This window comes from Zosterops lateralis (genome assembly GCF_965231275.1).
Source record: "Zosterops lateralis genome assembly, contig: HAP1_HAP1_SCAFFOLD_52, whole genome shotgun sequence".
NCBI classification, from domain to species: domain Eukaryota; kingdom Metazoa; phylum Chordata; class Aves; order Passeriformes; family Zosteropidae; genus Zosterops; species Zosterops lateralis.
In genome coordinates, this window is record NW_028154612.1 from 240,026 (window position 1) to 251,330 (window position 11,305).

Sequence of the window (11,305 nt, forward strand, 5' to 3'; positions counted from 1 at the left end):
CCTTGGCACAGGAACCTCTGGCTGCAGGACAATGCAGCTGCACCTCCTGCAGTCCTCTCCTAAAGCTGGAACATGCCAATGCCTACAGACTCTGTGAGTACATTCTCTGCTTCTCTCCTGTGTAGAGCAGCCAGGGGTGCCCAGGGCTGTCCTGCAGAGCAGGGTCCTGCAGCCCAGGGCGCTGTGCTGGGGCAGGGACTCTGCTGCCTGCCAGGGACAGCTCTCAGCCAGCCCTGGGAGCTGCTCCCAGCACTGGGGGACAAGATCTGGGTGGAAGGAGACAGCTGGTAAGGCTTGGAAGTGTTCTACTTCTGTGGTAATGATGCTCTCTTTTTCAGGAATGCTCCCAACATGGCATTTAACTGCAGAACATATCCAAGTAGATCATACAGGGAGCACAGTGAGGCCATGGCTAAGTAAGAGGGAAAAATCCTGCTTTATTAATCTACTACTCTGTGTTGCCTGGATGGGAAATTGCACACAGATATTCATCTTTCAGTTCAGGGTTAGAAAAATAAAAAAAATTCTCTCACAGCTTACTAAACCAGGCAGTGACAGAAATCAGCACAGGGCCCCTTAAAGGCAGCACCAGAATCACTTTTCCAGCCTCCTCAGGGTTGCTCTGAGGTTGCCATCAGAGCCTGCAGAGCCAGAGCTGCCCCTGGGCAGTGCCTGAGCTGGGAGGGCTCTGCAGGGCAGAGCTGAGCCCCCAGGGCTGGGCTGGGCTCTGGCAGCACTGGCAGGGCCCAGCCCTGGGCACAGGGAAGCAGCTGCAGGCAGGGACAGCTCCAGGCAGCAGAGCCCTGGGCAGGCACTGGGGGGAAAGTGCCACCAAGCTGGGCTGGGATATTGAAAGTCCTCTCCTAACTGAAATATTCCATGTTTACTCTTTTTACAGATCCCCATGCCCAGACTCCACAAATGTCCAACAGCAGCTCCATCAGCCACTTCCTCTTGCTGGCATTGGCAGACACGAGGCAGCTGCAGCTCCTGCACTTCTGCCTCTTCCTGGGCATCTCCCTGGCTGCCCTCCTGGCCAACGGCCTCGTCATCAGCGCCGCAGCCTGCGGCCACCACCTGCACAGCCCCATGTTCTTCTTCCTGCTCCACCTGGCCCTCAGCGACCTGGGCTACATCTGCACCACTGTCCCCAAAGCCATGCACAATTCCCTCTGGGACACCAGGGACATCTCCTATGCAGGATGTGCTGCACAGCTCTTTTTCTTTCTGTTCTTCATTGGAGCAGAGTTTTCCCTCCTGACCATCATGTGCTACGACCGCTACGTGTCCATCTGCAAACCCCTGCACTACGGGACCCTCCTGGGCAGCAGAGCTTGTGCCCACATGGCAGCAGCTGCCTGGGCCAGTGCCTTTCTCTATTCACTGCTGCACACAGCCAATACATTTTCCCTGCCCCTGTGCCATGGCAATGCCCTGGGCCAGTTCTTCTGTGAAATCCCCCAGATCCTCAAGCTCTCCTGCTCCAAATCCTATCTCAGGGAACTTGGGCTCATTGCTGTTACTGTCTGTTTGGTATTTGGTTGTTTTCTGTTCATTGTTTTCTCCTATGTGCAGATCTTCAGGGTTGTGCTGAGGATCCCCTCTGAGCAGGGACGGCACGAAGCCTTTTCCACCTGCCTCCCTCACCTGGCCGTGGTCTCCCTGTTCCTCAGCACTATCATGTTTGCTCACCTGAAGCCTCCCTCCATCTCCTCCACATCCCTGGATCTGGCCCTGTCAGTTCTGTACTCGGTGGTGACTCCAGCCCTGAACCCCCTCATCTACAGCCTGAGGAACCAGGAGTTCAAGGCTGCAGTGTGGAGGCTGATGACTGGATGTTTTCAGAAACATTAAACTGCTGGCCAATTTCTACATATCACTTGTAATAAAACTCAAATATGATATTTCTTTTTGGTTTGGTTGTGGGGTTTCTCCTGTGGTTTATTCTTTTTATCTTGTTACAAATAAGTCTTATTGTTTGTACCATTTCTCATTTCTTTCTCTCCACTTTCCCTGTGACCACAGACTGTGTCAATGAGTGGCTGCACTCTTGGTGGCTTTAAAGGAAATCAAGGATCTCCCAGCCAAGGTTTCTGCAGAGATGCCCCTTTTGTTCCCTTCTCTGCAGCTGCAGCAGCAATGTCTGTGTGCAGAGCTGGGGGCAGATCAGGGCTGGCACAGCAGCTGTGCCCAGGAGCAGCAGCCCTTGGTGCTGCCAGTGCTGCTGCCGTGGCCCTGCCCCGCTGCCCTCCTGGCCCTGGTGTTGCTGTAGGGCCTGAGGGCTCTTGGGGCCGGGCACAGGGCTGGGGGTGGCAGTGCCGGGGCTGCAGCAGGGACAGGCCATGGGCACTGCTGGGGCAGCGCTGACGCCTCAGGGCAGGGCCTGGGGGCTCCAGGCTCCTTGCCCAGGCTCTCTCCAGAACATGCCCAGCCCAATGCTCAGCACAGAAAAGCCCTGGGAGCAGCCCCAGGCTGGCCCTGGGCAGGCTGGGGGCAAACAGCAGGGCTGGGGCTCTGCAAGGGCCCTGGGGGAGACGGGAAGGAGCAGCAGAGCAGGGGCTGATCCATCCCCACTGCGCTGGACACCCCAGGGCAGCGTCCCAGAGCGTCCTCATGCACCTGCCAACAACATCCCCCCTGGGCAGCACTGGCCTCTCCCCCAGCTCACACAGGGGCCGCATCCTTGCAGGCACAGACACGGCAGCACTGCCTCAGGAGCCCCTGCTTGCACTGCCCAGAGCAGGCCTCAGCACCCCCATGCTGTTGGTGTGGGGAGATGAACCTGAGGGAGCACAAATGCCATCAGCCCCTGGGGCCAGCAAGGGCTGGGCCACAGCAGGGAAACCACTCAGCTTTGGCGTGGCCTCTCAAATCAGCTGTTGGAGTCCAGGGCATCCCTCTGGGCGCCCTGGATGGTCACAGACCTCGGTAGAGAGGCCTGAGACTTGAGAAAGAGGGTCTGGGGTCTGTGCAGGGGGGTTTTGCCTGGCACAGAGCCCAGGAAGACACAGTCTTAGATTCTGGTCCTTGTGAAAAACATCTAACACAGAGAAGAATTGCAAGTCACAAATGTATGACAGACAGTAGTGTAGTTATCACCGTGTAGAAGGTTTTGTAGTTTGGGGTTTTTAGAATGTAGATGCAAAGGGACAAGATGGAGATTTTAGGGCGGTTCCTTGAGTTCTTTTTCTCCCTTGGCATCCATCTTCTGCAGTGATGTGGGCACAAAGTAGTATCAGTGGATTGGGTCAAAGTAGAAATGACTCTGTTAGTATAGGTGATAGGCATTGGTATGAAATGGTAAATAATAACCATGTAGTTATCTGTATAAAGGCAGAGCGACCTCCCATCACAGGGGGAGTCACATTGTGTTCAAGCTCCTGTGAACATCTTGGCCGGACACAGAGAATTTGTAAGATAAGAATTAATAAACAACACGAGAAACCAAGAAAACCAAGATCTTGAGAGTCGTCATCATTCTTGCGTCACACTGAGCTCAGCACAGACTAAGAGTCAAAGCCTTCAGAGGTCAGGAGGGAAAAACACTCCCCCGGACCCACACGAACCACCAGCCTTTTCCACCTGCCTCCCTCACCTGGCTGTGGTCTCCCTGTTTGTGAGCACTGTCCTGTTTTCCTACCTGAAGCCTCCCTCCATCTCCTCCCCATCCCTGGATCTGGCCCTGTCAGTTCTGTACTCGGTGGTGCCCCCAGCCCTGAACCCCCTCATCTACAGCCTGAGGAACCAGGAGCTCAAGGCTGCAATGTGGAGACTGATGACTGGATGGTTTCAGAAACATTAAACAGATGGGCAATTTCTGCAAATCACTTGTAATAAAACTCGATTTTGATACTTTTTCTTGGTTTGGTTTTGCGGTTTTTTTCAGTTTTTTGCAGAGATGCCCCTTTTGTTCCCTTCTGTGCAGCTGCAGCAGCAATGTCTGTGTGCAGAGCTGGGGGCAGATCAGGGCTGGCACAGCAGCTGTGCCCAGGAGCAGCAGCCCTTGGTGCTGCCAGTGCTGCTGCCGTGGCCCTGCCCCGCTGCCCTCCTGGCCCTGGTGTTGCTGTAGGGCCTGAGGGCTCTCGGGGCCGGGCACAGGGCTGGGGGTGGCAGTGCCGGGGCTGCAGCAGGGACAGGCCATGGGCACTGCTGGGGCAGCCCTGACGCCTCAGGGCAGGGCCTGGGGGCTCCAGGCTCCTTGCCCAGGCTCTCTCCAGAACACGCCCAGGCCAATGCTCAGCACAGAAAAGCCCCGGGAGCAGCCCCAGGCTGGCCCTGGGCAGGCTGGGGGCAAACAGCAGGGCTGGGGCTCTGCAAGGGCCCTGGGGGAGACGGGAAGGAGCAGCAGAGCAGGGGCTGATCCATCCCCACTGCGCTGGACACCCCAGGGCAGCGTCCCAGAGCGTCCTCATGCACCTGCCAACAACATCCCCCCTGGGCAGCACTGGCCTCTCCCCCAGCTCACACAGGGGCCACATCCTTGCAGGCACAGACACGGCAGCACTGCCTCAGGAGCCCCTGCTTGCACTGCCCAGAGCAGGCCTCAGCACCCCCATGCTGTTGGTGTGGGGAGATGAACCTGAGGGAGCACAAATGCCATCAGCCCCTGAGGCCAGGAAGGGCTGGGCCACAGCAGGGAAACCACTCAGCTTTGTCGTGGCCTCTGAAGTCAGCTGTTGGAGTCCAGGGCATCCCTCTGGGCGCCCTGGATGGTCACAGACCTCGGTAGAGAGGCCTGGGACTCGAGAAAGAGGGTCTGGGGTCTGTGCAGGGGGGTTTTGCCTGGCACGGAGCCCAGGAAGACACAGTCTTTGATTTTGGTCCATGTGAAAATCATCAAACACAGAGAAGAATTGCAAGTCACAAATGTATGACAGACAGTAGTGTAGTTATCATCGTGTAGAAGATTTTGTAGTTTTGGGATTTTTAGAATGTAGATGCAAAGGGACAAAATGGAGATTTTAGGGCGGTGCCCTGGGTTCTTCTTCCATCTTCTGCAGTGACGTGGGCACAAAGTAGTATCAGTGGATTGGGTCAAAGTAGAAATGACTCTGTTAGTATAGGTGATAGGCATTGGTATGAAATGGTAAATAATAATGGTAAATAGTTATCTGTATAAAGGCAGAGCGACCTCCCATCACAGGGGGAGTCACATTGTGTTCAAGCTCCTGTGAACATCTTGGCCAGACACAGAGATTTTGTAAGATAAGAATTAATAAACAACACGAGAAACCAAGAAAACCAAGACCTTGAGACTCCTCATCATTCTTGCATCACACCAAGCTCAGCACAGACTAAGACTCAAAGCCTTCAGAGGTCAGGAGGGAAAAACACTCCCTCAGACCCACACAAACCACCAGCGTTGGAATCTCGGGAAGAAAGAAACCATAAAACCTGAGATTGTTTCAAATGCTTCTGTCCATGTCCAGCTCCTCACAGATGAGTCCCTGAACACACACAGTGGTTTATAGGGATTTATGTTCCCCTCTAATTCACTTGGAGGTGATTTTGGAATCCTTTAGAGGAACATCTGACCAGCTCCATTTTATTCTCTCCACTTTGGAGTTGGCCTCCTGGGTTTGACATGGAAATTGGTAGTGTCTCCCCATTCTTCCCTCCACCCCTCAATTGTAACATGTATTAAACACTGCAAATAGCCTCATTTATCTGATGGGGAAGATGAGAGGTGGAGAAAGTTAATAGGATTTGTTTTCATGAACCCTGTGATGGTAAAGAAAAATGTTTGTCATTTTGTGGTGGTGCCATTTTTGTGGTGGTGGGTGTTGGGATTTGGAAGCTTATTTCTTGTTCTTGTTCTTATTATTCATTAGTATTACTTTTCATTGGTAAGACTTTTAAATCTTAGACATTATTACCAATGGCTGGATGTCACTCACTGGGAAGATTTCCTTGCTTTTCCAACCAAGATTAAACTGTACAGTCAACTCTGAGTAGCCAGTGGATTCTAAAGTTGGAAAATCCTGTTAATGGTGGGTTTGGTGTGGTTTGGAGCTGGGGAAGGGTCTCATCCCCTCCCAGAGGTGCCCCAAGCCCGCTCTGCTGCCACGTCTGCACTGGCGGCCCCTCAGGGCTGCCCTGCCCTGGGGACATGGTGGGACCCCCCTCCTGCCAGGGCTGAGGCTCCTCATGGCCCCTCACAGCCCTTCATGGCTCTTCATTTCCACTGAAAGCTCTTCATGGCATCTCACAGCCCTCACAGACCCTCTTGGTCTCTCACAGCCCCTCATGGCCCTGCACCGCCCCTCACAGCCCTTCACAACCTCTCACATCCCCTCAAAGCTCCTCATGGCGTCTCACAGCCCTTCATGGCTCCTCATTTTCCCTCACAGTCTCTACACTCCGTCACAGTTTCTTACAGCCCTTCACATCCGTTCATGGCCCCTCATGGCCCCTCACAGCCCCTCACGGCCCCTCACAGCCCCAGGCATGGGGCTCCTCCCAAAGGAGGAGGGGTCGGGCCCTGCTTGTTCTCCTTTCATTTCGGTCCCTTCACAGCCCTGAGGAAAGAAAGGCTGCAATGGAGCCTTTCCCCAGCCTTTCCCTCTGGGTTCATTGCGGCTGAAGCTCTGTGCTGGCGCTGGCCCCAGCGCCAACATCCCCGCAGCCCCGCAGGCCTTTGGTGTCCCCCCGTGTCCATTCCCTGTCCCCGAGTCCCGCCCGGCTCTGGCAGCAGCAGGAGCCGCAGCGCAGCGGGCGCCGGCCCGGCCCAGCCGGGGCTCCCGGGCAGGAGCAGCAGCAGCGCCGGCCCCTTCCCACCTGCTCCTGCCTCGCCTTCCAAGGCCTTTGTCCACCTCAAGTCGGCACTAGAGCAACAATCACCCACCAACAGCCCTGATTGCTCAGGGCCCGCCTGTGCTGCCCTGACCCAGCCTGCAGAGAAAGAAAGGATCGGCTTCCAGCGCTCTTTTCAGCACTGTTTTACTCCCCCTGAGATGACAGCAGGAGGTGCTGCTGCCTTTGCCTTGGCAATTGTAGATCATGGCTGCTCTTGCCCTGCTTCTGGTGGCCACTTGAATTTTATCAGTAAAACTGCAATTGCCCTTTTTGATCAGTGACACCCAGAGCACTTTCATTGCCGAAATCTCTGCAATCATGAGTAACAGATCTCGAAATATTCACAAGTGCGTAACAAGCATGTTATAAAAGTATATTATAAGTTGGCTTTTCACAAGATGTGTGCTATATGATTAATAACGTTGTGGAAAGGATATAAGGGGTTTTTTTTATTTCTGCTTTTAGTAAAGAAAGTTAGGCATAGTGGTAGTAGTTGATATAGTATGCTTAAACTGTCTGTTTAGTCGAGATAACATCCAGTGTAAATGTAAAAAAGACTCTGCTACTGATATACCAACTATCAGCATCTACTATCCAAAGAAGGCATAGACCAAAGCCCAAGCTGGATGTGATAATGAAGACACAGCCACGAAACATGCATGCTCTAAAAAGGCAGACCCAAGGAAGGACCATGCAAAACAGTTCCTAGAATATGAAAATTAATTTATAGAAAAATATGAATATTCACCAACTGATGCAATAGAAAGAGTATTTAAAGAATGTCTCTAATATAACAGTGTGGACTTGGCTGAATGCCAAGTGACCCAGTCGGCCATACTTTGCTTTTTTTATCTCCTAATTGTCTTAGTTTTTTTCTTAAACATATTTCTTAAAATTTACCAAAAAATGAACCTCGTTTTCTACAAGCACAAAGTTGAGGAGAATTAAAGCCACACAGGCCACATTTGCAGCACTCAAACACAGCCTTGTTGCTGCTGCTGCTGAAAAAGGATCAACTGGCAGAGGCCATCACAGAAATTGTCTCTGCAATGTCAAATAAAATGAAAATAATCCACCAGGAGAAAGAGAGAAACCAGAACTCCTCAACTGGCTTCATTGCTTTTTCCGAGCAGCAGCAGCAAGTGGAGATGGGCAGAGGTATTTGCAGCTGCTGCTGATCCCAGCTGGAGCCCAGCCTGCTGCCCAGGGCCAGCGGGAACCTGAGCCCAGCCCGGGCAGCTCCCGCAGTGTCGGGAGCTCAGCGCAGGCGGGGCCAGGCCCAGAGCCCCGGGCACGGCCGCCCATTGCGGGGCAGCGGCGCAGGCGGAATGTCCTGCGGCCCAAACCTCCTGCTCCTGCCACACAGCAGCGCCCATCCTTCTCCCCTGCTCCTCCTCTCCCAGCACACCACCAATTCCAGCTCCCAGGAGCCTTCCCAAGACAGGGCTCAGGCTCCTCTTTCAGCCTGAGTGTCCCTGCAGAGGAACAGGGCATCTTTCAGGCACTTCCACAAGCTCAGGCTTCTCATTTCATGTGGTATCAGGGATGAAATTGGCCTTTGGCCTTTTTCAGAAGGACAAACGCAGAGGGAATGGATTAGAAATTATTAGAAAAAATGACCCTTCTTCCAGACAAAGTTCACCAAGTCATTCTCTATTGCATTTCTCCCTTTCAGATTCTTTCAGTCATCTCCTCAGAGTGGTTCAGCTTGTTCTGGTGCTTTTCATGAACTGATTGTGGTCTTGATTTAGATCAATGCATGACACTTAGAATCATCTAAACTTAACACAAAAAAACACTGTCAGCACATTTTCATGTTCTAGATGACTATCAAGATGTCGTTGGGCATATTGGAATGATTATCACACAACTCTCCACTCCTGGCTGCAGCCTCTGGAGATTCTTTCTCTGCATTCAGCCGGGCTTGTATTCTCTAACAACTCCTGGTACCCTGTCATGTTTCCTTAGGGTTGAACAGGAACAATGACAACCTTAAAAATGGCACAACTCCCCAGTCCTCAGGGAAAAAAGAAGAAGCTGTAAAGTTCTCCAAACATTTGACCTGCTTTGCTGCAAGAGTTGTGCTGCACACACAGTGTGGAAAACCAAGAGAAGCTGCAGTTGGGTGCCACGTCTTGTGACAGAAGCTGCACCTCGTTCTCTAGGGAAGGTTCTTGACAAGAGCAGACAAGACTGTGAAGAAGATTCCTGGAAACCTGAAAAGGCTTTCCAGAAGTGAAATGAAAATGAAAAAAAACAATCCAAGATGTTTTTCTCTATTTGTTTCTATTCTCCCCTTTCTTATGTTGCAGTACTTCTCCATCCCATTCATTCCAAATGGATCTCACCTCTAAGACCAAGGACTTAGTGAGTTTTAGACATTGCAAAATACTGTGAGCTACACACAGTTTGCCTTCCCCTGTTCTTGTTGGAAAGCAATGCTGGAGCCATAAGTGCAGGGCTTGGGTCAGGCACCAATCCTACAGGCAGGGAATGTGCCCTGACAGTGTGTGAGCCTGAGCAGGGCCAATGCCCAGCAGCGTTGCTGTGCTCGGGTTCCATGGAAGCATCCCAGGAGCAGCTGCTGAGGTCAGGAGCCATGGCAGGCACCAGGCTGCTCCAAAGGCCCTTGGCAGGGTGGGCTCCTGGCCTGGCTCTGTGTGCCAGGAGCCGGCAGCGCTGGGTGCAGAGAGCCCAGGGAGGGCACAGAAATGCTGGGCTGGGAAATGCTGGGGGGGACAGCGAGATGGGCGTGTGCAGCCAGCCAGGGCACAGCAGCAGCACGCACAGGGGGCACAGCCTGCAGGACACATGGCCAAGGGCTGGGCAGGGCTGGCAGGGCCACAGGCACCCAGCCCTTTGTCCCCTGGGCTCTGGCAGTGCTTCTGGAGGCCCCACAGGAGGAACTTTCCTTTTAGGGCCTGCACTTTGCTCCTCCCTGGCCCCTCCCTGAGGAGGCTGGCAGGGCTTGCAGTTTGATGCCATTTGTCCTTGCTGCCCCTGCCATCCCACTGGCCCACAAAGAGCCCCGAGGCACCCGGGAGGGACAGGCCCTGCTGTGCCAGGCCTGGGCTCAGGGCTTGGCCTTTCTGCTCCCTCCAGCCAAGCCAGGCCTTGCTCAGCACTGCAGTTCCTGCTGCTGTGCCCCAAGCTGGCTCGGCCGCTGTTGGAAAGGGACTTGAGGTACCTCGATCCCCTCAGGGGGCACATGGGAGAAAACAACAAACTTCTCACCAGGGTGGAGAACAAACTTTAACTTGCAAATTTCAGAGAATGAGCTACATGGGAAATCTTAAAGCAACATGGAATTTCAGTAAATCATTTCACAAAGCACTGATTGATCAAACTCTAACCTGTCCAACTTATAGTTCTCCAGATTTTGAGAAGAAGTGGTCAGGAAGAGTGAGCAAGAGAGGGTGATCCACAGTCCCCCTTGGATCCAGCACCATCTCAGCTGCTGGGAGCTCTGGGGACATGGGACGTGTCAGTGTCACACCCGTGTCACAGCCTCACCTGCTCTGGTCCCTCTCACAGGTGGGGTTTTTGAGGTGCCAGGGGCTTGGCAGCCACTTTGGGGCTGGAGCAGAGGCTGCAGTGGCTGGGGCTGGGGCAGTGACTGCCCCACCTACACAGAACTTGCCCTGGCCCCCAAACACACCCTGGAGATGTCTGGGGCCATTCATCATTTCTCTGCTCTCCAGCACCGAGGCAACGGACTGTGGCTGCAGCTCTGAGCTGGTGCCCAAAGCAACCACCCCTGGCAATGGGGCTGCAGGGAGCTGCTCTCAGGAAACCCCCCAAGAGCTGGGGAGTGCCCCAAAACTGACTCAGAAACATAGGATACCTCAAAATCGCTTCAGGAATATGAGTCAATATGAATGTGAATCAATGTGAATCAGTCAATCAATAACAGGTTCCCCCTCTTTTCATCATCCCCAGCCTTTAGCTGTTTCATTTCAGACACCACCCCACCTCCCCAGTCCTATCCCTATCCCTATCCCACCCCTGCTGGACATCAAGACCCCCTTCCCAAGCCCTATTTCCTCCATTTCACACCTCCTAAACCCCATCCCACCTATCCTGCCCCACTCAATGCCCACTCACCCCTCTCTTATTTGCATCCCACTTTGCCCAATCCTCTTCCAACCCCATCCCACCCTGAGTGGCTGTGGAATTAAGTAATTGTGGGGTGGCATCGAGTAGTTTCCAGTGACATCGAGTGGTTGTGAGGTGACAAATAAAACCCCCGTGTCCCTTTGAACGCCAAGACATGGAGAAAATTACACCAAATACCCTGCACGCCCCTAAATGCGCGAAAGTATCTCTCTGAATCCCAGATCTCCTGGAAACACTAGAAAAAATGAGCCTATAGATGCCCTTGATGAGTTTATTGATTTTTATCCAAAGTTGTCTATTTTAAAGGGATGGAGATAAATCAAAAGTATATTAAGTACAATCAAAGAAAAAGCACCAGCCCAGTGTCTTCCCAAAGGAGATTACAGTGAATGTG

The 11,305-nt window shown here is 53.0% G+C and overlaps 1 protein-coding gene across 1 annotated transcript; it reads left to right on the plus strand.

Annotated features, from left to right (window-relative positions):
• Positions 1-921: 921 nt before the first annotated feature.
• On the plus strand, positions 922-1,854 carry LOC310923405 (olfactory receptor 14J1-like; the record flags this gene model as incomplete). Its single annotated transcript, XM_083885422.1, has 1 exon — positions 922-1,854. The coding sequence occupies one exon, from the start codon at positions 922-924 to the stop codon at positions 1,852-1,854; it is 933 nt and encodes a 310-aa protein (XP_083741548.1).
• Between the last annotated feature and the right edge of the window lie 9,451 nt (positions 1,855-11,305).